Genomic DNA, 27,654 nt, shown 5'->3' on the forward strand with positions numbered 1-27,654 from the left:
GCATGTGTGATTTTCAAAGATAACTTGAGAAAGTTCAATGAATGGGAATAAAATTGGATGAATGTTCATGTCATGGGTAGAGCTGTGGATCCCAACCGTAGGGTGGGTAGATGGCTTTCTACACCTTGACTGTTGAGGAGTAGTGGGTATGGAGTTCCTTCCTCCAGTCAATCAGAAAATGTGAAGCATTTTTCTCTGTTTAGTAATGGTGAAAAGAGCATCAGAACATCTCTGGCTTCTCAAATGAAGGTGAAGAAGAAACCAGCTCAGGGAATTTATTGTAGGGGAACCTATACGTTGCTCTAAACTGTGCTGATTGGTAGCTATAGGGAGAGCACCTTAAAATTTAGTTTTCGGATCCTCTTTTACTTAAATCCATTGAACGTTTACTCATGAGAAACAGATTGTTTTGGTTGGTTTTTTTTTTCATTTTCTTTTCTTTTTTTTTTTTTTTTTTTTAAGTAGTTTTCAGCATTTTTCAGTTTGTGGTTTGGAACATCTTCCAATGGTGACATTCCCCATAAATTTATCTCCACAAGAAATAGGCCGCTTCTCTTAGGAGTAATTCATTACTTCTCCTCTTTCTTCCTTGCTCCTTTTTCCTCACTCAGGTTTCATGTTCATATATTTCAAGAGTGCATTTGCTTTAGCAAAGACATTTTGGGGCCAACTCCTTAAACTTAGCATAATGGGAAACCTTTTACACTCTTGCTTGTATGTCTGTAAAGTATACTGTGACTATTCAGTTACATGTAATTTCATTTCATCTTTTTAAACCAAGTACTGCAGGGTGAGGTAAGACAAGGAGGTGGTGGTGTATTTTCAGAAAGTCTGAGGTATTGCTATGTACAAGTATAGAAACTGCAAAGAGAAAATACACTTGGTGTAATTTCCTACAAGAAAATACATGTACTTGATCAAAAACTCTTTGCTGTGTATCTACTGTAAAATTCTGAGGATTTCATGAGGCACTATTAGTTCATAACAAGTAGTTAACCTTTTATTCTGTGATTCTGTGGTATTTTGAAGTTCTGTGTCTTAAAGTAGCTTATTGTAAATATGATGCTGCTTTTGTTCCTAGAATCAGCTTGAAATTCAGATTTGGAACTTTGTTGACAATTATATCCCAAGTTGTCCATAGCTCAGACATGAATAGAATGTGCACTTTGTGGTATTTCAGCCAGTTTGCTGTTTCTGGGAAAGATATTGCAACTTTTACAACATTTTTTTTTTTTTTTTAAATTTCCTGTTTTCATCAGGAAGATGATCAGGGCAGCTACCAAAGGAGAAATTACAATTGCAAAAGATGAAGGTGGAAGGCGCATAGGCTGTGAAGCTGAACGCCAAAGCCTACACAGTAACAAGTCAACGCCTTGTTCTGAGAGGTGAGTGGCAGAAATCTGTTGCAGTTTGTGCTGAAATTGACGTATGTGCCAGTCCACAGAATTGGATTGTCTTCGATTGCCCTGAGTGAGCACAGTCTGAGAAGGAGAGCTTCTGTTTTAACAACTAACTAAATAAAAATTACTCTGTCCATCTCTTTTTTTCTCCCTTATGTTTAGGTGGTGATTGCTGTCAGTGCATTGGTTTTTCTTTTCTGGCTTTTAATCCAACAAGTTGTGTTCACGTTGCAGAACTGAGGACCTTTTTCCCAAAATTTTACTTTTGTAATGACATGTTAATTCATTATAATTTATAACTTTTTCTTTCAAAGGATCTGTTTTATCCTTCTCTTTCCAATATTATGTTCCAGTTATTTCTATTAGAGTTCCATTTATAATTCTTTGGGACTTAGAAAATCTTTGTTATTGCCTGTTCTGATAGTATTATAAAATGCCGCATGCAGTATTCTTCTTATCTCACCTCCAAAATCAAGTAAACAAACAACTTCTTTATTTTTCTTGTTCACTTGGTAATCTATACTGAATACCCATATGTTTTACACACATTGGAAATTTGATAATATGGGTTTCTGTAGAGGAATGAAAATTCCTGACTTATACAGATTTTCAAGAATGTTTGTTGTAGTTTATCCATTGTTACCTTATAGAACTGAGTAGTACTTATTAAAAATAACAACAAACTTTCCCAGGCTACCCTCTATCGCTGTTTCAAATTAAAGGAATACAATAGCATGTTGTGTCACTGTTGCTGCCCTAGATTTTCCTGCATATTTTTTATTTTTGTAGTTGTCCCATCTTTTAGCGGCATTGTCAAAACTCTGAGTATTTCACCTACCAACAGGGAGATTGAGAAAGAATGAAAGTTCTTTCTGACTATTTTGATTTAAGAAAAGCTGTACTGAGATGAGAAACGGGATGGCCTGGGCCAGGATTTCATCTCTTGCACTGGTTTATTTCTACTGCTGCAGAAATGTTTACTGTTACTGCAGCTGAACAAACTGAATTTGCAGCATCAGGATACTCCTTAGATGAATAGTGTAGGAATTTTAGACTCATCTGTGCAAACGCTACCCCATCTTATTGAGGTCTTGTCTAGCATGTGGAAATGCATAGTATTGTCACCTTGTAACAACTTCTTTCATTGTTGTCTACATAATATAGGTATAAAAAAAGTTGGGCCTCTCTCTAAAAGCAGGCTGAAATAAGCACAAAGGTCTGAAGATGACCTTCCAGTATTCAAAAGGGGATTACAAACTGGAGGGGAATCAACTTTTTACAAGGGTAGATAGTGATAGGACAAGAGGGAATGGTTTTAAGCTCAAGGAGGGAAGGTTTAGATTAGATTTCAGAGGGAAGTTCTTCATAGAGAGAGTGATGAGCTGCTGGCACAGGCTGCCCAGAGAGGTTGTGGATGCCCCGTCCCTAGAGGTGTTCAAGGCCAGGTTGGATGGGGACCTGGGCAGCCTGGTCTAGTATTAGATATGGAGGTTTTGGGTCCTGCATACGGTAGGGGGTTGGAACTTGATGATTCTTCCACCCCAAGCCATTCTATGATCTGGTGTGCAAGTGCTCATTCTGACTGATGATTACAGAATCTCTCATAACACATTTTGAAATCTTTGTTATCCCAGTCTTGTGTGACTTTGGAATGCTTCTGTTGTTTTACATTAGTTTACAGAGTGAGGAAAAATTCTGTAACAGGAGCTTTCGTAACACAAAGTTAAAGCAATCTATCAAAAGTGGTGTGACAGAATAAAAATCAAATTTTATTTTTTATTGATATTACTCAGTGCAGTTTGACAACTGACCATGGTTGGCAGGTTTAGAAATTAAGTGTGCAATGAAATACAAGAGCTTTGACAAAATACAGATGACAGCCAGGTGCTTTGATTTTCTGACTTCATGGCACCAAAAGCACTTCTTTATGTGAGCAGATAGGACTAAAATTCAACCAGACCACATTTTTTAGGGTTTGTTGATCACTGATTCATCAGATTAAAAAGTAGTAGTGCGATTATATGAAGTGCACGTAGGTGAGAGTGAGTTTATTATGAATAATCTACTCTTGTTGATATAAGAAACGGAATGATAATTGTTTAAAAGGTTACTGTATGACCAGTAATGGACAAAATATTCTTATGTAACATTAGTAGACAATCCTGGTTTTTGGAGTTTTCCTCTCTATTCTTTGTTTTTGATAACTCTACAAATGTGATCTGTGTTCCCTGCTTAGGGTAGACAGGAACTGAGCATTTGTTCTCAGTTCAGCAGTAGTTCTGATACAAATTTTTGTTATTGTAGAGAAGACTTTTACTGCTGTTACCCTAATGTGGTATGACAAACTGAAGTGAAGGTGAAATTCAGATGTGTGCACAATGAAGATGCTTGCAGATCTAAAATAATGGTTAAGCAAGCTGAAAACACGCTTTAAGTTCCAAAATCATTTTCTCCAGCAAAATCGCATTACCTCTGTCCTTTGGTGCTGCGTTTTCTGCATGAAAAAGGCTGTGGTGCTTGCATCAATTGCTGTTTATCAGTAATTGTTTGAAATAGTAAGTAGGACTGTGTACAGAACTGTTACTGTCTGGCAAGACTCTGTTACAGTTCCCTAGGTTATGAAGGAAAATGAAAATATCTGAACTGATGTTTGCAGGGAAAGGGGGAAGAACGGATGAGTCAGGAACTTGGATTTTTGCTTCTAATCAAATTTCAAATGGAAATAGGACTTAGGCTGGAAACATTAAAATAAATTTTAAAATCATTTTCATTCTTTCAAGAGTTAAAAAGTGATAAAAATAAAAAGTACAACGGCTTACCCTTCCTAGCACTGTAACACATGGACTGATCAATATTTTCTAATAGAAAATGTCCCTCTTGTCTGCTGCAGCATTAGATAGCAATTGGGCATGGTGACCACAGGCTATTTTTTGTCACTTTTCAGTCTGGTTGAAATGATCTGCCAGCTGGGGTCACAAGTCATTGTCATTATATAAATAGGATGGTGCTCTTCTAGCAGGAGAGAGGATAATTGTTTTTCTGGAGAGGAAGGAGAGTGCACAGCTGAGGATTTTAGAGTTCCTGGGGATAGTGCTGACAGAAGTGATCAGAACTGTCAGATCCTGGTAATTTTTCTTCAAAATGAGGAGCAGCTCATTCCCTGTATGGGAAGTCCCACTGGAGGCCTCACACCTTCTGCTGAGATGCTCGTGTACTGTCACATGAACATGTGGCAATGCAGCAACTGGAGAAGAGGCGCCTGTGTGGGCTATTCACGCTTGTGGCAGAGATGCTGAAAACAGGTATAGGCGTGACGTAATTGGTTCACCCCAGCTTATGTTTGTCTTTCCAGGTGACCGTTTCCTTCCAGCGGATGACACGGTTCATCCAGAGCAATGTAATTCTAATAAACTGTTATCAGTGATATTTTATTCTGTGGTTTGCTGGAAGCAGTAACGCTTTTTTACTCTTATCTCCTTCCCAGAGGAAGCACTCTTTCCCTGAACAGCAGCGATACTGAAGCAGCTGCAGGCCATCTAAGAGGGGCCATGGGCCCTGCAAACAGAAGCAGTGCTTCCATATCTTCCCTCCTGAGGTCGCCGGCGCTGAGCACATGCAGCATGACTGCAGATTATAGCAGGGTAAGTTCCCTGATGTAGAGCTGACACCAAATGGAGCTGGCGCCGAGCAGGACAGCTTGGCTGGTGTCTGCTCTGTTAGATCAATTTGTAGCTCAGGAAGGACGAGCCCGGTGGAGAAGATTTTGTCTCTTCTATAATTCTGCTGGGACCAATGAAGGTCTCTACTAGAGCAAGATTTGTCGTGCTCTATCAGTGATGCAGTTTTTGGTTTGGCAGGCATTTTTCTGTCTAAAAATTGCTGCTGATATCCAGAATTGCTTAATGACTTACAGATTTTGAAGTGGGAAGCACAAGGGATGAGTGTACATGTTTTTGACACTGTAGGGCCTTGAATAAGTGCCGTGAGCTAAGGATGTGACTCTCCAGCATGCAGGGCCCAGCGCACCCCCCCCCGGCTTCTGAGGGAAAAGATCAGCAATTGCAGAAAATCAGGCAGTACCTATCTTAATTTTTTGGATTTGATTAAATTATGGCATAGCACACAATGTGTGCTAGATGCTGTCAAAATGAAACATCTGGGACTCCTCTTACTTGCTGTTATTAGGCCTCTAGAGATGTAGATGGCCATGTCTGGGTCAGCATCCTTGGCTGCTTCATAATAAGCAGGATTTGGCTCACTTCAGCAAGAAGCAAACACCGTCTTCATTCCTTTATCAGACAGGTGCTCTTGGCTGTCTGCTGGGTGGAACAACCATCCTGCATTCATTTTGGTCATCCCTCCTAAGAAATCAGGCTTATTCCGGTCAGTTAGTGGGCATGGTGGTGATGGATTGACGGTTGGCCTACATGATCTTAAGGGTTCTTTTCCAACTTCAATGATTCTATCATTCTAAGTTGATCCAAGTTGCAACAACACAAGTTGTATAGAAGGAAAGTCAAATTTATAGTCAGAGATAATTCTTTTTGTCACTGGAAAGAAATAGATGAGCTTTTGAACTCCATCTCATTGCGAGAACACATCCATTTTTTCCAGCTTCCAAGTACTTTGTCTAATTTATAATCTTTTATAAAAATGAATTAGTATTGTGAAGGCCAGTTATGAGTGCTGTAAATAAGTTAATACTTGTTTTATTTATATTCTTGCTAGCACACAGGTTGTATTTATTTTAAGTGCATTAGATGTCATTGAAAAAGACAAATCCATTCAATTTGGACACAGTTGATGTTGTTATCTATTCCTTGTACAAGAAGGCAAGAAAAAAGTAATAATATCAAGCATACTAGCTTTATTTAAGGAATTATGCCATCATAATTTAATTAGTTCAAATCCATTTACTTCTAACCTGACAAATTATGCTGGTATAAAGCCAATAGTTTTTCTTCTTTTTTTGTTTTACGTAATTTCTAGGCTAAATTAGCATAGTATAGTTTGTTTTTTTTTACTTTCCTTCCCTCACTCCTGATGTATTACTCTGATTTTTCAGTTGCGAACTCAGACTGTACCCATGAATTGCAATTTTTGGCAAATTTTATGCATGATCTGCATTAAGCAGCACAGATTAAGTGGTAAACTAAATATAATCAGCTATAGTCCAGGTGCTAAAGAAGCTTTGGATTTCTGGAAATTAATAGAAATGGTGCTTTTGTAGACTGATGGTAAGTAAGTTCAATTTTTGTATTTCTGGGATGTGCTTTTTTCTTACTGAGCAGGACACTGGTTCAGAAAATGGCATGATTATTCCAGCAAGTGAAAGTGTACCTGAAGATTTAGTAAAGAAGCACCATAGAAATGCATCAGGAACACCTTCCATTGCAGTTTCTAGAGTATCTTTGTCATCAGGCAAGTATTAAGTCTTTTTTTTTTCTGCTAGCCCTTATCATTAGAAGATTATGGCTATTCTTGTGGGTTTGTGATTTCTGTTTTTAATGCACATCAGAAGATCAGGTATAAGAGTCATGTACTTGCTGATGTTCATCCTACTAAATTCATCTTTTTTCTAATTAAATTTATGCCACTTAATAAGTTTCACGTTTGAAAATATGGTAATCCTTACTGGCAAAAGATATACTCTAGGACTTGTTACAAGATTTTTATTCACAGTTTCACATTGTTAAATCGTTCCCTGTGTGGCCAACCACATAAAATACTATCTGTGAGCTATCTGTATGCAATATGATTACATTTCACACCATCTTTGCCCAGAAACAAATCACACTGAGAAACAATGAGCTGTCAGATAACAAGTCCCTTACAGCTGTCACATCATTTTGGTTCTTATACATGATGCATTGAACACTTGCTTTAGCTGTGATTTACCTCATTTCATTGGAGGCTGCTAGGTAAATGAGGCTTGCCCAGGAAGAGCCTCTTTGCATCAGTGGGTGGAGATCCTCCTTTCCTACCTGAAATGGGAGGCAGGTGTGTCCTGCACTCTTCTGCCTTTTACTCTGCTTCTTACAGGCTAACAGAGTGGGTTCAGATTCACGTTTCTCTCTGAAGAAGAGCACAGGGATCACTCTCTTTCATCTGAATTTAGCCCAAAGCAGAAACCTAGTGACATATCCCACTGAGTTAATCAAAGGAGTTACAGTCCTCACCTTAGATTTTTTTCCACTTGAAAGCATCAGGGTTTCTTTGAGAATACTGCATTATGCAATTCCTGGCAGAGGCATTCCTGGCTATTACTTTATTTCTGAAATGACTGTTTCTTCTGCTTCTGCTGCCTTACAAATTACAGGCTTTCTGAGCATTTAAGAGCTGGCCTCATTTTACTAAAGTAGATGCTGAGCAAAATTGGAGGCAGCTTGGGAACATCCCTCAGACTCTTTGTTGTCTTATTTCTGGGGGATTTCAGAGGCTGCTGGCAAAGCTGCCCAGAGAAGCTGTGGTGCCCCATCCCTGGAGGCTCAAGGCCAGGTTGGATGGGGCCCTGGGCAGCCTGAGCTGGTGGGGGCAGCCCTACCCATGGCAGGGGTTGGGGTGGTGTGGGCTTTGAGGTCCTTTCCAGCCCAAACTGTTCTGTGATTCTATGGCATAAGCTCAAAATGCAGACCTTTCCTGTCACATCAGTTATAGACCAGAAGACGATGGACAGCAGAAAACTTTACAGATTCTTATCTGCAGGATGTAGAAGTATTCTCTTCATTTTTTAAAATCTATTTATTGAATAGTAGCACAAAACATTTAAGGGGGAGAACGAAGAAAATATTTCTCTAAAATATCTAGCATCTCTTGTGCCTTTAAAGAAGGGATGAGAAACTTGTGGAAATTAAAAAAAATGTAGAATTCGAGACTTACTCGCTTTGACCCTTTCTGCACAGTGGTGGCAGAAATGTTTTTTGTGCCCTTCTGTATCTCAGGCTGCTTAAATCTGAAGGAGATGCTGAAGGGTTTTTGGTTATGGTAGGTAATGTTGTCGTCTCTAGAAATGCTTGGGCATTATTCCAAGTAATGCAGTATTCCAAGGTAATAGGTCTAACATATGAAGTCAAAAGCTTGATCTGTCATGTCATCCACCGCAAACAATTACATCAGATAAAAAGTGCACGTGAAAAATGTTGGCAGAAGGCCAAATAGCACCATAAAAAATGTTTTTCTATTTTTCGTCATGATGGTCATTTGACATAGAGTTTGTGAGCGATGTGTACAGAAATGCAATTTTAACGTTTTTCCTTTAAAATCGGTCTGAGACAGCACTTAGTAAAGAGTAGCAAGGCAAAAGTGGCAGTATTCTTTACACAAAATCGTAATGAACTGCTTTGTTACTTTCATTTTCTAGACCGTAGCCGATCTGAGATGGATTTGAGTGAATCTTACTCTGAAGGAAAACAGGATACCTTGAGCGTAAGAAGCAAATCTGTACCTAGCGCCTTAGATGAGGAGCTGGTGAGTTGTAAACATGTGAATGTTTATCTGGCAGAAATCGTGTTTGCTCAGTCTTAGAAAATCAGCACTGTATGTATAAGTGATACAAAATTTAAGTTGAGGGGTATTTAATGAGTTTTTAAACAGTTTCATTTTTCTTTAGTCTGTTGGCTGTAGAATGATTCCAATGAATAACAGTTTGCTATTAATTTGCTACTTTTTGAGTTTTCAGGTGAATAACACTGAATTTCAGGCTCTAGATTATAGATACTCCAAAGTGCTGTTAACTCCTACTTTCTTCATTTTTAATTTTTATGCTGAAAAATACTGTATCAGCTGTAATCTTTATCTGTTTCTGTCTTTTGCCTTGTTTCTTTGGAAGATGAAGCCCTCCCTATCTTTCCCACCACTTTTGCCAATCTCTTCTTTCTGTTAATCAGTTTCTTACATACATCTGCATTCCTCTTTTTGTGTGGTCTGTAAGGACTGCCTTTCCTGATGTGATAGCTAACTTCCCCCTCACATTATGCACGTATTCAAGACAGATGCACAAGTTGCAGGTGTGCATCGATGCCATGAAAAGAAAAAAAATCCTAGCTTGTTGAGTATGCATGAGGAAAAGAGTAATTTGAACATTTTTTCATCTAATCATAGTTTGTTTTGAAGTTTCCAAATGCAAATGGTTAGCTTGAAAAAAAAAAAAAAAAAAAAGAAAAGAAAAAAAGAGAAAAGAAACATTACCTGCTGCAACAGTAATGTTTTGTCTTTTGCCATAATACTTTCCTATCATCTGCTCTTTTCAGAAGGGCATTGGCCATAGGAGATGTGTCCCTTTCTTGTAATGTTTGATAGTTGAGGATTTGTGGAAAACAGCATGTTGGGATTCCCATCTGTTTCTTGGGTTGTAAACACCTAGTGAATTTGCCTGCAGCATTGCTCTGTTCGGATGAAACATTTAGGGAATAACAAGCCATTTCTGTGCATCAGATTTATTTTGAAATAACCTTCAAAAATTAATGTTTTATTATTTAATTTTAGTAAAGAAAAAGGGTGCGTTCTTGATTTAGAAGCTGGAAAAGATGGCAGAAGAAAACCATAAAATAAGAAAATAAGAGCTTTAAATATTTTATGTTGGTTTCCTGGTCTAGTTGTACAGAGTGTGATAGTTGTCACTTGGGAATTTCTTTAAGGCATGCACCAGAAATGTCTTATCCAGAGTAGTTTTAGGTTATTTGATTTTTGCCTTCCTTGTACACGGAAGGGAGTTTTTGCTTTCTCTAAATGAAATGCCAGATTGCATCTCAGCATATTTTTTAGGGTAGTTTGACTCTGGGACTACTTCAGTGTCTTGCCTTAGATTGCATATGAATGCTGTGTTTTGAGATGAAGGTTATACTCCCACTGGGGTTTAGTTTTGGTGCTTGATACAAGAGACAAAAATAAGAATATCTGATGAAAATTACAACAGTTCCTTTAGTCTGAGAAGAATTATGACTTCCTTCATCTTGACTGGCTGGTGGACCTAGCTGAGGCCCTTTAGTCTCTTGTAGGTGATGGGAACTAACGGTAGTGGTGTGAGAGATGCCACACATTAATAAGATAAGCAGATTGCCAGCTGGAAAGGTGGAAAAAGGATTTTTGCTGCTCTGCTCCCAGCTTTATCAATAGCACCGCTTACATACAGAGATAGAGATTGAGTGGTATTTTTCTTCTTACTCTTGGAAGTGGGAAGGGACAAGAAAGCTGCATGCTGTGGTATTTTTCAAGGAGCCAGCTAAACATGTAGTGCTGCTCTCAGTTGTGTGCACCTTATCTTGAGAGGTGTGCATTGAATTCCAGACCAAGTAGTGTTCATTACATGTTCAGCTGCTTTATTAGAAGGAATTGGATAATGTGCATTTTGTAACTCCCACTGGAGACCACAAGATTAGTGTCCTTCCAGCTCTAACTTTAATAGGCTTATATAAGCTAATAACACTAACCAATTATGTAGCTACTGTTCTGTAACACCGACTGAGAAACATAATCATTGTAGTGGAGAAGGAATTAAGTGCTTATGTTAAATGGTAACCATTTGTTTTAAATTTATATTATCGCTTGCAGACAAAAATTGGTGATCACGTACTTACCGTTAGGACTCAGCTCTTTCAAACAGAGTTTGAATTTTGGGTGGTGCTTTGTGGAGCCAGGAGTTGGCCTTGCTGATCCTTATGGGTCTCTCCCGATTCAGGGTGTTCTGTGATTCTACAGCTCCCAGTCACAGAAGGGCTGTCAACAGTTGAGTGTCTAAAACTTAAACATCCCACGGCGAAGATGGTACCTCACTGTGATTTGTCCTGTGTATAACTATTCACCAATCAAAATTCAGCACTTGATTTTTAACACCACATATGTGGATACAGCAGTGTAAAGGAAAGAGTTGGGTTGTATTACCAGAATTGCTTCTCTTTGATGCATTGGCTGGAAGAACATCTTGCCGGTATCATTTTCATATTTTTGTGTCGCTTGAATTCTAAAGTCAATAAGGAGAGTAGAAGTGATAAGTGCTTGTTTATTTTATTTAATTTTTTGAATTAATTAATTTATTTACTTTTGAAGGATTTAACAGTGTTTCTCATGAGAATAGCATACTATGTTGTGCCTGGGTCTCTATGGACATTTTGTTTACGGTGTGAAGTATCTATGACATTTTGTTCTGCAGTGGACCCCAAGTAGAAAAGGAAGGAAACACACCATCAGAGGAGGCTCATTGTAAAAACGTGAAGCTAAAAGGTTTTTTTTGGGTTTTTTTTTTTTTTTGCTTCACTATGTAATTTTTTGTCCTGAATAAAGTGATGGCTTGTCCTCATTTCCCTTTGCTCAACGTTAAATGTGCACGACTGTGGTTGGAAAGTAGTTATAGAAAATTTTGCATAGTTTTCAGCTGATTCATTTCAGTAACTGGAGCAAAGGATTAGAGAAGTAACAGCTAGTTTTATTCATACTAATAATGAGCACTTTGCAGATCTTTAAATAAACAATGACAGTTTAACTCTCCAGCAGCATTTATTTTCTGCTGTTCTTCCTAATTAGGATATAAGTCTGTGTGATCTCTGTTTAGTTTAGAAGGTATAGAGAATGGTTGTGCAACCACTGAGGTAGGTTGTCACATGTGACTTGTATAGTTGCAAAGCAGATATAAAGGATTTGTACATTTGGCCTCCATAAAAACAATACCTGCCATGAGGCTTAAAGAGATCCTTGAAATTTCCCAGCTGCTCTGAATAGAATGGAAGATGACTTTTTTTTCCCTGTAATTTTTGCTTCAAGTTAAGAATCTTATTAGTACTATCAGCCAGATACTAAGTTTCTTGTTAGGTTTTACTTTATTGCTGTATTTAAAAAATAATATATTTTTCCTGGATATGAGCTAAGGATGTTAGATTTCAGTCTTGATTATTAGAATTCACCCATATATATCTATGAAGGTGTGCAACTAATGATTTCTTTGCGATTTTTCTGATTATTATTGCAATAATGCATTATTTTAATGCAAGAATTTTTTTATGTGAACAATTATTGATGATGCAAAATTATATGTCTACAGCATAAGATAGCGAGTGTGTGTGTCATTTCTTCCATTTTTTAAGCAGTTGAAACCTGAAATCTGATGGCCTCTTTTTTTTTCTTTTTCTTTTCTTTTTTTTTTTTTTTTTTTTTTTTGCTGTGTACCTGTGCAAAAATATGGAAAACGTTAGTTCAAAATTCCTCTGGAGATTAGAATTCTAAATGCATCCTGTGCCATCTTGCCCAAGCAGAAAATATGTGAAACAATGTCAGGGGACAGAGGCTGACCAAATACAGTGGAGAACACAATGACTGAATTGCACATTTCTTTCTCATTTAGGATTCTCTGGATGAAACAGAAGAAGATATTGATGACATCGTAGCCTCTCGTTATTCAAGGAAACATGGACATCTGACAAGTGGATTGTCAAGAGTAAGATCTTGAGTAGAAAATTTGCTTTTTTCATTTCATATCAGACCATTATTTCTTCAAAATGGAGATAAACACTGTACCACTTGCAAGCATTACAGTTTATATTTTAGTAGTTTTCCTGGCCATTTCATCCTACAGTCGAGGAACATCCTTTAGCTTTTAGATAGAGTGTTCTGACTATTAAGATTTTTCCATTGTTCAGAGCTAAGACATCAATCTCTAAGCACATGTGGGAAGCTACATCCTTTATTCATCAACAGATTTGTCTACACATTCAGGTTACTGCCAAGCTAGTATTTGGGGAAGGAAAGCCATAGATGTTTGCAGAATGTGGCGACTCAGCTTTCCAGAGGAGCATTTAATGTGTTTGAAATAAGTAGAACAAAGCTGTGGTGTGTTCTCTCACCTTATTTTGTTTTCTGAATGCTAAGGTTCTTGGGACACAAATATTCGTTCTTCCATTAACTGTGACAGGACTGTTGCACCACCTCAATCTCAAAAAGTATTTCTTTTTCCAATGAGGAAGGAGATATTGGGGGGTTCTGGTGGGTGCCAGCTTTTCTACCTCCTAAAATAACTGTGGTAATTTTCTTTATGTCAGTCATGCCCACAAACTGAATAATATAAATCAGATGTTTGAGTCTTTTGGTTATCTGTTGCAACTTGGTGTTGGTTTTGAATGGTTGCATTTTCAGGTTGTTATGAATGCTTGGCATGCAACAAAATTAGCATAACAAGTCTTATGCAGCTCTTTTTACAGTCAGTTATTCACTGTGATAAGAACAATTAGTAGGAATAGTCTTTAACATGTCTAGTTTATGAAGACGTAGTGTGTACTGCATTACTGGTATCTGACACTCAAGATGTGTGCATCTCATCTCTAGTGATGTCTTGGAGCATTATTTAGCCACTATTCTTCATGCCTTGTGCTGAGAATAGCTCTGGCCAGCACACAGTGCAGCAGTAGGCTCCAACAAACAACAGATACAGGGTGAAAGAATTGAAGAGAATGGATAGCTGGGGAGTCTTATGCTAAAAGGGGAGAGAAAATATGGCCCATGACACTGATTGGTGAACTGTTCTTTTCAGACTGTATTCCCATTAGTCTTCCTGCAGGCAGAGCTGTGGGAATACACATTAAAGTTCTTGATCCCAAAGAGATGGTGTTGGCTGAACCCAAACTTGGCTTATCTGAGAACAACAAAGGGCTGAGAGAAGTGTCCATGGAGAACATTTTGGTATCGCAGCTCTGCCCATGTCCAGGCCTTTTTTTTTCCCTTTTAATTTGTGTAATTTGCAGAAACAGCTACAACAGAAGTATGTGGCACATCACACCAAATTATTGTGGCTTGTTTGATGTTGGTCTAATAAAACCCACTTCTCTGAGGTTGACTATGACTCATTGTCTCCAATCCTTGCTGGCCAATGATTTTACAGGCAGAATTGTTTTTCTTTCCTCTGAATATTGGTAGGAAGGTTGCAAGCACTTAAGTGCTTTCTCAATTCATCCCATTAATTGAGGAACTGTATTTGGAGATCCTTCTCTCTGTGTTCTGTAGGCAGAATTCTGCCTGTACATTGGATTTCATCCATTTTATGTAGAGTCCATTTTTTACCTTTTCCTAAGCAGAGTGCAGCTTTGCTGCTGCTGGAGGTTTGAGGTAATCTCACATCTTAATGCTCTTATTTCTTTGTACTCATCCTAAAGTGATTGTTAATGTTACTGCATGCAGTGCTAATGGAGAAATTTTGAAAGGCCAGCTACTACTCACTTAAGAACATATCAGTATTACAGGTTCATTGTGGCTTCCTTGTGTTTGTGTTATTTTTTTCCTTTTCTTATTATATGCCTTTGAGCTTTCTGCCTCATACAATTTTTTTCCTGTATTTTTCTTGCCTGTCAAATGACTGTACTATTATTATGTCACATTGCAGTAATGTTGTTAGTGAACAGTGGGCTTCAAGTGCATTTCAAGAGTGAAAATAGGAATGAAAAATGGCATTAAACAGGAATTGTAGCTTAGCATTATGGTGTTTTCTTTCTGTTTTTCCAAAACTAATACATGTACAGTTTACTTAGTTTTCCCTGAATCCTTCACTGATTCCTTTTCTAAGCACATCAATGTGTGGCTGTCAAGTCCTGTCACATCATTAAGACTGAGTTGTTCCTGTGCCTTCCTGTTCCTGTAAGATAAGATTCAGAACAAGTGTAGTTCATAGTGATGGGCTAAAATGAGGCTAAGCAACCTTCGTGTGCAGTGCTTGTTTACTAATGCAACTGGAAAATGATTAGATTTCCTAGGGACGCTGCGTTTAGTGCATGTAAAGGCTGTTGTAATTTCCACAGAACAGAATGTGCAGAAAGAAGATGTGTCATATTGCAGTTTCTAAGCAGTTGAGAAATTGCTTTTGCGTAGATTCTAAGGTCAGAGGTCATCTATGCGCTTAGGATTTCCCAGCTGTTTTTCCCTTGCTGCCAATGTACCTAAAGGATATTTGGGTTCAAGAGGACAGATATTCCTTCTGGCCACATTGGTGTAACCTTATTAGATTTTTGAGATGGATATATGGATGGTTATTTTCTTTTTTGTTTCTTCTCCCGGACTCTGTTCTTCCTTCCTTCCTGTAGCTGTCAGGGAAGGATGTAGTTTCCCATGAATTCATTGTTGAGACTTTCAGATATTGCTCAAATGAGCAGACACTGGAAAGTGTTTTCCCCAGTATTCTGTAACTGTATTTTTCCCCCCAGTGACATGTTTATACATTTATGCATACTTTTTTCCATCTGGACTTACAAACTCCTCAGAGAAACTGCTTTTTTTGTTGTTGTTATTGTTGTTGCTGTTTACAAAGGCACCACTGCTGCAATACAGGAGTGCTCACCTTTTGACTAGCCTAAGTAAGAACTGAGTTCACAGAGGTGTAACTGGGGCACATCCAAGTACAATCTGATACAAATCTAATTTTTTTTCTTTTTGAGACAGCAGATAACTTCATTTCTTTTTAATCACCTTGAGCCATGTGTCGCCACTTGAAGTATTTGGAAAACACTTTGCATGTCTCTGATTTGGCAATATCTTTTCCTTCTTTCTTGCTGTTGTTTTGTGATGTGAATTGCATTTACCTGTCTGTATAGGTAATGCATTATCACTGCATTTATTCTTTCTTACTGCAGCTATCTAATGCTGTTTTCTGTTGACTTTTTGCACTGCTTTCTTTAAAGAACTTCCCAGAGGGCTCTGACAGAAAATGGAACTTCTTAAATGTGCCTGAAACAGATGGTGATACTGTGAGTTCTCAGCAATCCTCTGCTTAACTTACTTTTGAAGATTTCTCTTTTTTCCCTCTGAATTGAAAACTGTATCTGTATGTCTTGCAAAGTTTTATGTAGTGAAGATTTATATTGTTATGCATCTCTTTGAGTAATCTTAGTCAAAGACTAGAAACCTGCCAAGTGTTTTCTTCTGAAAATGTCTTTGCACATTGCTCCAATTTTCTTTAAAAACATTCAATTCTTTTCTCAGTGAAATCTTTTGGAGGAGGATACTCCTGTTGCAATACTGCATAGGACAGCAGAAAAAAAAAAAAAAAAAAAAGATCAGGGCATGATATATTATACAGTGGAAGATTTTGTGGGATTTTTGCTAAATTTTTTTTTGGCTTTAGGAAAATTGCAGTGGGTATTGAATTTTGCTAATTCTTTTAGAACTGCAAATGAGAGGTTGGTGTCACTTTAATCAAGCGTGTTTTTATACCATTTTCATTAAGGAATCATCCTTAGAGCTTTTTCTAATGGTTCCGTCAGCAGTTATCTCATGATATTCAATAAGAATTAGGTGGACAGCTGAGCCAAAGAGTTGTTTTTTGTCTGCTTGGAGCTTATGTGAGCTTACAGTTGATGTAGATTGACTGTTCTTTATTTCATGCATGAGTCCAATGGTGATAATTTACATTTAGTCATGTTTATAAGTAGGTTTGAGTCTTGCATGTAAAAAACATAAACTGTCTAGATAAATAAGCTATTCTCAGTTATAGTTCTTATTCCCTTTACATCAAATATAAGCCAGTGGTATTCTTTTCTTTCTTCTATCTCTTTTCAAAGCAAGTCTTAACAAGTGAGACAGTATCTGTGACCCCATGAAAAGCAGATTCTGGAAAATGGACTTTGCTTAAGCTTCTAAGTCCTTTTTCTCTCCCCTTGCAGACCAGCATTAACAGCATGCTGAGTGTATACAGTGAAACTGGTGACTATAGCAACGTGAAGGTCAGTGGTGAAATCCTTCTCCAAATCAACTACAGCTACAAAACAGGTGCGCTCAACATCCTGGTGAAAAGTTGCAGAAACCTGGCCATTGTGGATGAGAAAAAACAAAGGACTGATCCGTAAGCACACAGAATATGCTTTTTAGGCCCTGCTAGGGCTGTTCTCCAACACATCGCACACTGTAGTCAGCAATGACATAGCCTGCTACAGGCCAGCATTCTCTATGGGAAACCCATTTTCATTATGTTTCTTAGGGTAGTGTGCACATATTGTGAGGAAACAATGTTACTTAAATCATCAACCTATTTGCTAGTATTCTCTGCGAGAGGGCAAAATCAAGAATTAATAGGGAGGCTGAATTGATTTCTTACTCCTAGGAGCAAAGCTAAACTATAGAAGAGGAGCAATGTTTTGGAGGGAGTGAGGGAAAAATAGCTTTGTGCTGTGCATCAGTAGATTAACGTTGCTAGGACAATGTTTTCTGGGATTCACATTATAGTTTTCAGTATAATATGTCAGTTCTCATAGATTAGGAATTCATAGTATATTTCATCATCTCTAATCCTGTTGTATGTCAAATATGATTTTGTTTCAATCTCAGCTACTTTCTGGATGTACATTGTGATATATAACCAGTCAAGAGTCATAATACTGTACAAGGGAAAATGTTGGGAAAGTTTTCTGCGTTTCTGAGAATGATTGAATTGATTTAACCCTGCTGTTGTGTTGTTCTGATCCTATAAGACCAGCACTGCTGTGTTTGCAGAGAAAGACCATACCTTACCATGTTTCACATATTGGCTGTTACATACATACATTGTTTAGACTGCAGAAATTCATTTCCTCGTTCTTACTGCTCATGCAGCAATGGCAGGTCCTTGCTCAGATTTTTTGTTTTTTATTCCTCGTTAATAACTTACTGCTTGATCCACAGATACGTCAAAGCTTACCTCCTGCCTGATAAGTCCCGCCAAAGTAAACGCAAGACCAAAATTAAGAGTAACAGCACCAATCCGGAATTTAATGAAACGCTGAAGGTGAGAACGCCGTCTCTCCCATGGGCTGTGATGAATGTTCCACTTGTGCTCATAGGCACTCTCTGTAAATGCTCCTGTACGGGAATTAGGGTTTAAAAACAATGCCTCAGAAAGAAAGTAAAGCAAAGCATATGGTAACTGTGTGAGTTGTAATTTTTGACTCTCAGCACCGAGGAACTGTTTTTGTTTGGTTCTCCTCTTCACAGGTAAAACTTCTGTTGATTTCTGTAGGTCTCTATCAAAACTATTGATGTTCCCATCTAACGCGATCTCAGAGTTAAACACATCTTAGAGATTTTACAAGCCCTACATCAGCAACTGATGCTGAGACAGAGATCGCTTGAAACTTCCTAACTGATTTCTAGGAGAAGATAATCTCTGTCAGTAAAATGTGATTTTCTGTGGAGATTTTTCTTTGTTTTTAAAGCAGAACCGACTTTGGTAATAAAATGCTGACAACAGCTTCACTAGCTGCATCCCCAAAAAGTTCATTTTATGTTGCGAAAGAGAACAAGAGACTACTCCCTGCCGGACTGGTTGAGCAGAGTGCCCATTCTCTTTCCATCCCCACTTCTTACTTGTGTCCAGCCTACGCAGGCTGGAAAGGTTTTGTGTTCCCCATGAGCTGCCTGGCATCTAGACCACAGGCTCCTGGTGATTCTGCTTCCTGTCAACTGACTGGAGTCATCCCAGCCAGCTGTCATAAAGCCAGAGACTTTTCAGATTATCCTGAAAGAGTTTTGAGGGAATTTTGGTGATGTTTTAAATAAGTTTCTTATAAGAGAGGCTAATACGTATTCTCTGGCTTGTACTCTTGACCTAACCTGGCTATAAAACCATTTTGTAGACTTACCTTGGTCTGTCCAGGCAGCTTGCCAGGGGAGAGTCTCCTGTTTAGCTTCATTTTTAAGTGGTTTATAGTAAAGTTAATTCTTGCCTGAAGTGGCGAGATTAAAAAAATAAAAAAAATAAAAAAGGATGTGTTAGACTCTATTTGGCAGGGCTCATAGTTAGTGCTAAATGTTTGTTAGTAAGGAGCTCTGCAGGGATAAGAACTAGCAGCTTGCTGAAAATGGAAATTGTGACACAAAGGATTTACTTGAATTGCTGGAAGGTAAGCAAGAACTAGATTTATTTGCTGCAACTGTTAGTATCATTAAACATATATATATATGCATGTACGTATGTATCTGTCTTTATCTTTTGTCTTGGATGTTTATTCCATTATTGGTGAATATTGCTGCTCTCATAGTTGGCATCTAGGAGTAAGCAGTGTAGACATATCTATACTTTAATAGCCTACTGACGTGGCTAGCCAACTAGCTTCACCATTTCAGATTCTGGGGAATATATCTGTGTCCAGGCATTGCACTGAGAACAAACAAAAAAGAAGACATCTGGGTTTTCTCAACTAACACTCGAAGAAGGGTGAACCTTGTGGAATTAATTGGCTTTTTACTAAAAGCAGAGATAGAATTCCAGATGTTTATAGTTTTCTGTATATTTGCTAGAATATGATGTTAGGATTTCTAATAACTTTTGAAACAAACTGTGTTGCTGAGACTGAGACATCTTGGTGAACGTGTTGCAGGTACAATTTTATTTATTTTCAGAACAATTATTCTGAAGTTACAAAGATAGAATTGAAGAGGAGAACACTATTTCTAGAATGCAGTGTCCAGCAGCCTGTCCTTAGTGATGAGAGAACCAGTAGGATTTCTTCTTACAAACTAAACTTTGGTATTGAACTGCTTCCTTTACATAAGCTGTAAGGAATTAACAGGTTGATGGTTTTAAACATTATTATTTACTTTATGACCATAAATACGCAGTAAGTAATACAGAGAGAAGAGTTAGGTTTAACAGCTTCCTATGAGATTTCTAGCTATTGAAGTCGTCTTTGCAAAGCAAACAAATCTCTCTTTCATGCTTCATTTATTAGCTGCTCCGGGCTTCACAAAACTTAGCTATTACTGTAAAAGGCTCCATGGAAACTATTATTTATGCTTATTTTGAGGGTTTCTTTTACTGTTGGTTGTTTTGTTTTTTTTGTTGGTAGTATGTCATCAGTCATACGCAGCTAGAAACCAGGACCCTGCAGCTTTCTGTCTGGCACTACGACAGATTTGGACGTAACAGCTTTCTTGGAGAAGTGGAAATTCCATTTGATTCCTGGAACTTTGAAAGTCAGGGTGATGAGTGGTTTGTGCTTCAGCCCAAGGTAAGGGTTTCCAGGGACCAATGAAACCACTGAGAAGTAAATTTAGTGAGGCTTAGTTATTTTTTCTTTGGAACATATTTATAGAACGATGACTTTACGATTGTTTAATATGGAGGTGAAAATCGTGCCTGTGTGTTTTATTCAGTCAGAACATTTTCATTTTCATTTTCATGAAGACTTCAGGAACAGTATATGTTGTTGGCTACTTAAAAGAAAAAATGAACAGAACAGAAGAAAAAACCACCAAGAAACACCTTTTAAATAAACTGTATGTTCATTTTGCTGCAAACTGCAGTGGAAAAATGACTGAGTAAAAGATTTAATTGATTTTTCTACCGCTATCCCAGTCTAGCCCTCAGCAGTTTAGTAAAGAAAAAGACTTTTTCTGCTTCAGTTCAAAGTGCTTCACTCTTTTCATGTGTAACAAAATGACTTATAATCTCTCAATCACCCCATCCAGGAAGGTATAAGATAAGGCTTCTCAGCAGGTAAATCAGTTAGTTTGTGAAATAGGACTTTCACTATACTTAGCTGCAGACAGGGTGACTTCTGTCTTTCGGACACCCCTTTGGCAAGGGCAAAGGTGTGCATTTTTGGAAGAGATTCAAATTGTTATTTTAAGGTTGAGGATTAAAGGCTACTGAGTTGCTTGCTCCTGCAGCAGCCAGAATCCCCAGGAATTTTAGTGGTTTAGATTGCTATTTCAGAAAGTTTTTTTTTCTTGATACAGAAAAATCTGAGATTGTATTGCAGATGATGCGGGATAGACTTGGATAACTTATATATTTCATTCTCATTATACACTATATGTTATATTTGGGGCTTTAGGAGGGACTGTTTGACTTATTTTCCACAGTTTAATCTGATTGCTGTATAATTTCCGGGCATGACCTTTTGTGGGTCTTACATCTAAGCCATCAAATGTATACTTCAGTAAGTAGTAACGCAGAAGATACATAAAGAAATTGGTCTCTTCTTAACATATGGACAGCTTACACTTTAGAACCAGCAAGGAAGATCACTTCCAGTTTGCTAGTTTAGCTTTATTAGTAAGAGTGATCAGCATCTATTCCTTCGTGGCCCAAATGGAACACAAGATACGAGGAAAAGAAACTGCCTTATGATGGCAAACGTGCTTCAGTCAGCTTAGTATCCAGACCAGGATTATCCTTCTTACAAGCTTGCACAACCCTCACCCAACTTATATCATATAGTTTGCTCATGTTGGCTCTGCTCTTGCAGTAGAATGAACATCTGCCACATCTCTGGCATATCCCTTGCTGGTGTTAGATTTCATTTAGAACCAACTCTTCTGCTACTGTAAGATATGCATCCTCTATTTGTTTTGCTTAGAGTTTGATTGAAGTTGAGAGGTTTTTTTTTTTCATGCAGTAATCTCCTTCTCATTTCAATGTCTGGGAGCCTTGTTTGGAGATGAAAAAAAGTCTTCAGGAAAAATAGTAACGAGATGCTAAGCATTTAAATCTTTTCAATTAGAAGCTCTTGTCTTATTATTTCCAAACCCATTACACAAGGGCTTTCAAACTTGTTCTTTTTTTAACAAAGAAATAAAATGCGAAATTGGACTTGTCTGACTCCTAAGTTGTTATAAATAATGTTTCTGAACTTAAAATGGTGTTAAGATTGTTGTTCAGAAATTATAAAATTATATATATAAATATATAAATAAATTATTGTATTTTGAAATAAAAAAAAATAATGCACAGGTTAACACACAGCAAGTTGTGTGCTGTTCTCTCATAAGAACTGCATGATGGAGAAAGAAATGGCAGTGAAACATTCTGTGGGTTTTATGACAAAGTACAATTTGTTTTATCCTGTATCATTTAGCAGCTTTAGTGAAAATACTGGAGACCTTAAGACCTACGTCTTCTATGAGCACAGCATCACTTATTTTCAAAAGGAGCATGATTAAATCAGAAAAAGAACAGAAAATATTTCTATGGTTAAAGAGGGAATCGGAGTCTAGAGCCACATTGTATGTAGGGAAGGTTGGCAAACTGTTCCTGATGTGAGAATTTATGCCATCAGTTGTCCCCCAGTATAACAGAAATAATCCTCATGGCCTTTATGGGAAATTGATGCAAAACCTACATAGTTGAGGCCTTAAATGAGCTGCCTTACTGACAAAATTTAAATGATGATTTCTTGTTGTTAAAATTATACACCAGCATTTACTACAGGCTTTCTTTTGTCCTTTGTTGTAGCAACTGACGTCAAGTGCCATCTTGGTACTTTTTAAAAGTGTCCTGGATGTGCTCTTCTTAGGCAAGATCAAATGTTTTAAAATAAAAAAGATGCAGAAATAATATCTGAGTGGACAAGGACACTGAGGATAACCTTAGTTTTCACAGTTTTCTGTTGGAGAGCTGCACTCTTCTCTTCCCCTGCCATGGTTCCCCACACCTCTGTTCCAGCAGTGACTCAAGAGCGACTCTTGTAAAATCCATGAAATCTATTATGGAGTAAAAACCTCATTGGGATAAGTAAGGGCAAGAGAATGTCATCTTAAATTAGCAGATTATGTCTCTATAAATGAGTTTGAGTTTTCTCTTTGGTTGTTTCACTCATTCATGCTAGATATCTCTCTGTCCTGTGTGTGTTCACTATATGGTGTCTACTGTTGTGTGACCTTGATTTGTTTAAGAAGCAGTTCAAACACTATTGGTACAACAAAGTTAAAATCAAACAGCAAAAGTGAGTGATTAGCTTTAGCTGGATTTATGTTTGGGGCTATTCATTTATTTGTTTTTACTTTCAGGTGGAGGTTGCAACAGATGTTGGGCTTCAGTATAAAGGAGAACTGACAGTTGTTTTACGTTACATTCCCCCAGAGATAAACTTGATGCTTCCTCTAGGGCAGTTTCAAGGTAAAGCAATCATCACTGACAGTTTACAGTAACACCCCTCTGAGTATTGAAAATCTTCAGCTAGTATGAAGACATGAAATTAGTGAAAATTTGAATCAGGCTTGAATATATTAATTGTCTCTATCTGTGTAAATTCTGAACCATAAGTTGGTTTATCCTCTACCCTCTTGTGTAACATTGGACTTAAGGAGAGGGAAGGGAAAGAAGAGTGTGCATGGTAAAATGTTGATGTGTGGCTCTGTCCTAGTTAGAAAAAGCTAAGACACTGAACAGTATGACCAGGGACAGCCACATACACATAAATCTTCTGAACTGTAGTCCTTGTGTTCTTTGTTCAACAAGTTGTAGAATAGTGCTATAACAGATCAGAGTAATAGACTTCCCTGAGTTCTTGCTTAATTGGCCAGAAGCTTGCCTATATCGTTTTAAGTTTACCTTTGTTTTGTTTTGCTGCATTACACCAGTAATTCCATCTTGTAAAATATTGTTTTAGTATTTTAGAGTAAAACATTATTTTTATTAGTAATGAGTGAGGGATAATTTTCTGAGGAGACAAAACCCACTAGATTGCACCTGAGAGTACATGGTCTTACAGGCTACAGGTAGTCCAGAGGAATTCTTTGTTAGTGACAGTATAGCATTAGGATTTGATAGACATATTAATTTTTTTCTTTTTTTTTTTCTTGACAAATAACATTCCCTCTGTTTGCAGTAGTGCCAAGGTTTTCTCTCTGAAAGCTAATTGCTGTCCAAAAAGTGTAGATGTACTGTTTGCATTTTTTTTAAAATTAGTAACAGTTTAACATCATTCCTATTCTTCTTTTCCTTATGCTTCCAGTCCTAATCCGTATAAATGATCCCTACTGATACATACCTTAGAATCCACAGCAGAAGCAAGTAACGTGTCGTCATATAGCTGTTTAAATGCAGCAGTGTGTCAGTGAGCACGTGTCCTTCCTCACTGTCTGTGAGGAACCCTGTATCTTTGCAAGAGGAATGCACACAGTATATTAATGCACTTTAAACTTTAGGACAGATTTCTTTTTTTTCCTCTTTGTTTGTGATGTTTGGCTTCCATAAGCTCAGTGGAGGAATTGGATTCTGAAAGGAGGATTGGAATTATGGCACATGCTGGTCCTTCTGTTCAGCATAATGATCCACAAATAATTAAATTCATGAAGGCCCCCCTCACATACAACACCCTGCCCCTGCCATTTCAGTTTCGATACCCTTAGAGAATCAGAACCTGCTATAAGAAATCCTTTAATCCCATTGAAGGAAATGAGTAAAAGAATCCAGCCATGAGATTTTAAGTTTCCAAATCAGTTTTGTAGTGTATGGTTTCTGCTGATGACAATATTGCAACTCTTTCGTGTGTGTAGGAAAGAAGAGCTTTAAGAAAGGAAAAAAGGGAGAGAACCACCCGCCCATTGGAGGTATATTAGAAGTCGTCATCAAAGAAGCTAAGAATTTAACAGCAGTGAAATCAGGAGGCACATCAGACACATTTGTGAAAGGGTCAGTAGCATTTTCTGACCTGTTATTTAATGGCTGCATTACGTAGTCCTTTCACCTTTTTTTTTCCCCCAGTGTATCTATGTAAGTGTGTGTGGAAAGTCAATACTGAAAAGCAGCTGCCAGTTTGAAATGGGATGGTGGAGGATGCTGTTGGATGAGGACAGGGAGGTCTCAGTTGTCCCAGTGCTTAAATACCAGCCGATCTAGACTCAGTCAAGAAACAGTATGTAATCTGTATCACTTACTACATTAAAGTATATTCACTGTCCTCATGTGCACATTGTTAAAGAACAAAGAACATAAAGTTTGGTGAAATAAAGTACTTCCTTTGAGTCAGCAGAGGGAGGTAGGGGAACGTTCATCACTCTTGGAGGTAAGAAAATGGAAAGTGAGGTTCATACACTGGACGTGATACCTGATCTAACAGTGACCTTTACATTTCCAGCAAATTGAGACAAATACTTTTAAGAGAGGAGCTGAGAATTTGCTCTATCACATAGCATTATTGTACTCTTTGTTGTAATTTCCATGGAAATAAATAGCAGACATTATGCTCAAGGCGACCTTTTAATTCAATTAGCAGTATTTTTGGTGGACGGTCAGACTATATAGAAAATGCTACATACAAGGTGTACTTGTAATTGAATAAAATGAGTATAATGTCTCATTATACAGGTCTCATTATACTGGATTTTCAATAAACTAGAGGAATAACGGATCGCTTAAAACATTTTTCTTTCCTGGTTTTCGCTCTCAGTGGTGACTTTCAGAATTGCTAAATTTTAGATGTATAGTTCACTAGTGATTATTTGAGTCTTGTTTCTTCAAATGTCCGCACAAAAAAATCCTGCCCTTGGAAGAGCTGAGAATTTCTCTTGATCTGTCAGTCTGATTTGAACTTTCACTAAGCTCATATACTTCGTATTGAAAAAGTTTGAGCTATTCTTCATAAGCATTTGTTCTTCTGTGCCATCTGTTTTCCTGATATAGTTCCTTTTACTGAAAAATAGACTGCTTGATCCCATTATGGCTTGTTTCAGCTTGGAGCCTGCAGCAGATCCCAAAGAGAAAATATTGTCAAAGTTATTTTACATTAGCAGTAGCAAAGTGTGGCCAATGATTCTGTGATGTATTCTTAGTTAGTGGTGTCAGCTCTTGCTGACATGGATCATTCAGCATGGTGGAACTGGCCTCTGTTTACCTTGCACTATTGACTGGTCATCTGTCATGTCAAGTTGCCATGAACTAGTAGACGTACTGCAGTAGTCTGATCTGCACTGCTTGTTTCACTAAAGAAATTCTTTACTAAAAATAAAATGTGAAATGCATTTCAGACTTCACAGTATTGATGTTTCTTCTCTCAGTAAGACCACATAGGTATAGCTGATAAACTTCTGGAGTTCCTTCTTTGTCAGTCATTTCTGTTTCATTTGAGAAGACCTTCTTTTCTGCTTTGGGAGGGCTGCTGTGAAGCCATCCTCCCTTTCTAGTCAACGTTTTAATGACTGTATGTAGTCACATGGAAATAAAAATTATTTTTATATAGAACAAAAATAAAAGGCATGGGACAAGGAGACTAGATTTCATTTTCCGATTGTGATAACTGAAATTGTAACTGTAAGAGCAGCAAATGGTGCACAAATGTGTATACTTAATTTAATTACAGTGGGAAATGGGTCTCTGACATTATTCAAGCCATGTGTGATTCTAATTCTTTATGAATATTGTGGGACATCCTATTACATCTTGAGCTTTCCTTTTCTCTGTCTCTCAGGTACCTACTCCCAGATGACAACAAAGCTACAAAACACAAGACTCCCATAATAAAGAAGAATGTGAACCCCCAGTGGAATCATACATTTGCTTTCAGTGGCTTGAATGTATGGGATATACATAATGTCTGCTTAGAATTGACTGTGTGGGACAAGGAATCGCTTTCCAGTAATATTTTTCTGGGAGGAGTTCGTTTGAGTACTGGAAGTGGTAAGGTCCCATCTTATTGATGATTGCTTTCCTTATTCTGCTGTCCTTCTTTACCACCCTAAGTGATTCATATGTATGAGGTGTAGAAATGTTATTGAGTGTATGAAAAATATACAGAAGTTTTGGGAAACTGGAAGGGGAGAGGAGGCAATATGTCATCCACTGATGATTTAATTCTTTCCTTCATTGGGTGAGACACAAAAACATGGAGCCCAGTTGCACTTCAAACTGGTGCTATCCAGAAGCAGCTCCCTACACAGGCAGTAATATAAAGTGCTTGTCATCTTTCTGTAGGCTGGTGGAGTGAATGAACAGTGATGTTAAGTAACTGCTTACTAATAGTGCAAAAATGTGTGATGTTTTTGCAATTTCCAGGCATAAGTAATGGCAAAGAGGTTGACTGGATGGACTCTCAAGGAGAAGAGCAGCTTCTCTGGCAGAAGATGATTGACAGTCCTGGAACTTCTGTGGAGGGGATATTAATGTTGAGATCCAGCATGGGAAAACGTAGACTCTGAAAGACTCTCTACTACTGAGGGGTAGCACAAGTCCTCATTTCAATTGTGTTCAGCTCTTGTCACTTTGCCCATTTGAAAATGGGTAAGGGTTGTACTCTTTGCCTTGGATATTAAGGCTTTATGTGAAATTTTAATGCATTCTGCACTTTCATGCACTCATTTTTAACCCAGACTTCTCGAACAGATTATGTTTCTCCTGTAACCTGTGAGAATGTGACTTCCTACAGAGATTGGACTGGCTTTCTTTGTCCCTTGTGGCGGCTGGTGGTGTACAGCTGATGGACATTGCTGGCAGGGGACGTGGAGCAAGCAAATTCTGAGTAGCCATTTAGGATGTAAAGTGTGTTTTACATATCTCCTTTTGGGTCAAATGTGGCCTAGAAGACAAGAGTGATTC

General features: G+C 37.9%; 1 protein-coding gene across 1 annotated transcript in view; it reads left to right on the forward strand.

Moving 5' to 3' along the window:
- SYTL5 (synaptotagmin like 5) overlaps positions 1 to 27,257 on the forward strand; it is a gene marked incomplete at both ends in the record, with an annotated part of 44,760 nt that extends 17,503 nt beyond the window's left edge. The window contains 13 exons of the mRNA XM_079549805.1: positions 1,260 to 1,385; positions 4,885 to 5,041; positions 6,692 to 6,821; positions 8,761 to 8,867; positions 12,733 to 12,825; positions 16,049 to 16,114; positions 17,030 to 17,208; positions 18,024 to 18,126; positions 20,186 to 20,347; positions 23,130 to 23,238; positions 24,621 to 24,756; positions 26,531 to 26,739; positions 27,115 to 27,257. Of these exons, the coding sequence (XP_079405931.1) occupies positions 1,260 to 1,385; positions 4,885 to 5,041; positions 6,692 to 6,821; positions 8,761 to 8,867; positions 12,733 to 12,825; positions 16,049 to 16,114; positions 17,030 to 17,208; positions 18,024 to 18,126; positions 20,186 to 20,347; positions 23,130 to 23,238; positions 24,621 to 24,756; positions 26,531 to 26,739; positions 27,115 to 27,257 (1,720 nt within the window). The remainder of the gene's footprint in view (positions 1 to 1,259; positions 1,386 to 4,884; positions 5,042 to 6,691; positions 6,822 to 8,760; positions 8,868 to 12,732; positions 12,826 to 16,048; positions 16,115 to 17,029; positions 17,209 to 18,023; positions 18,127 to 20,185; positions 20,348 to 23,129; positions 23,239 to 24,620; positions 24,757 to 26,530; positions 26,740 to 27,114) is intronic.
- Positions 27,258 to 27,654: the final 397 nt, after the last annotated feature.

The sequence above is a fragment of the Tetrao urogallus genome (assembly GCF_951394365.1).
Source record: "Tetrao urogallus genome assembly, chromosome: 1".
NCBI classification, from domain to species: domain Eukaryota; kingdom Metazoa; phylum Chordata; class Aves; order Galliformes; family Phasianidae; genus Tetrao; species Tetrao urogallus.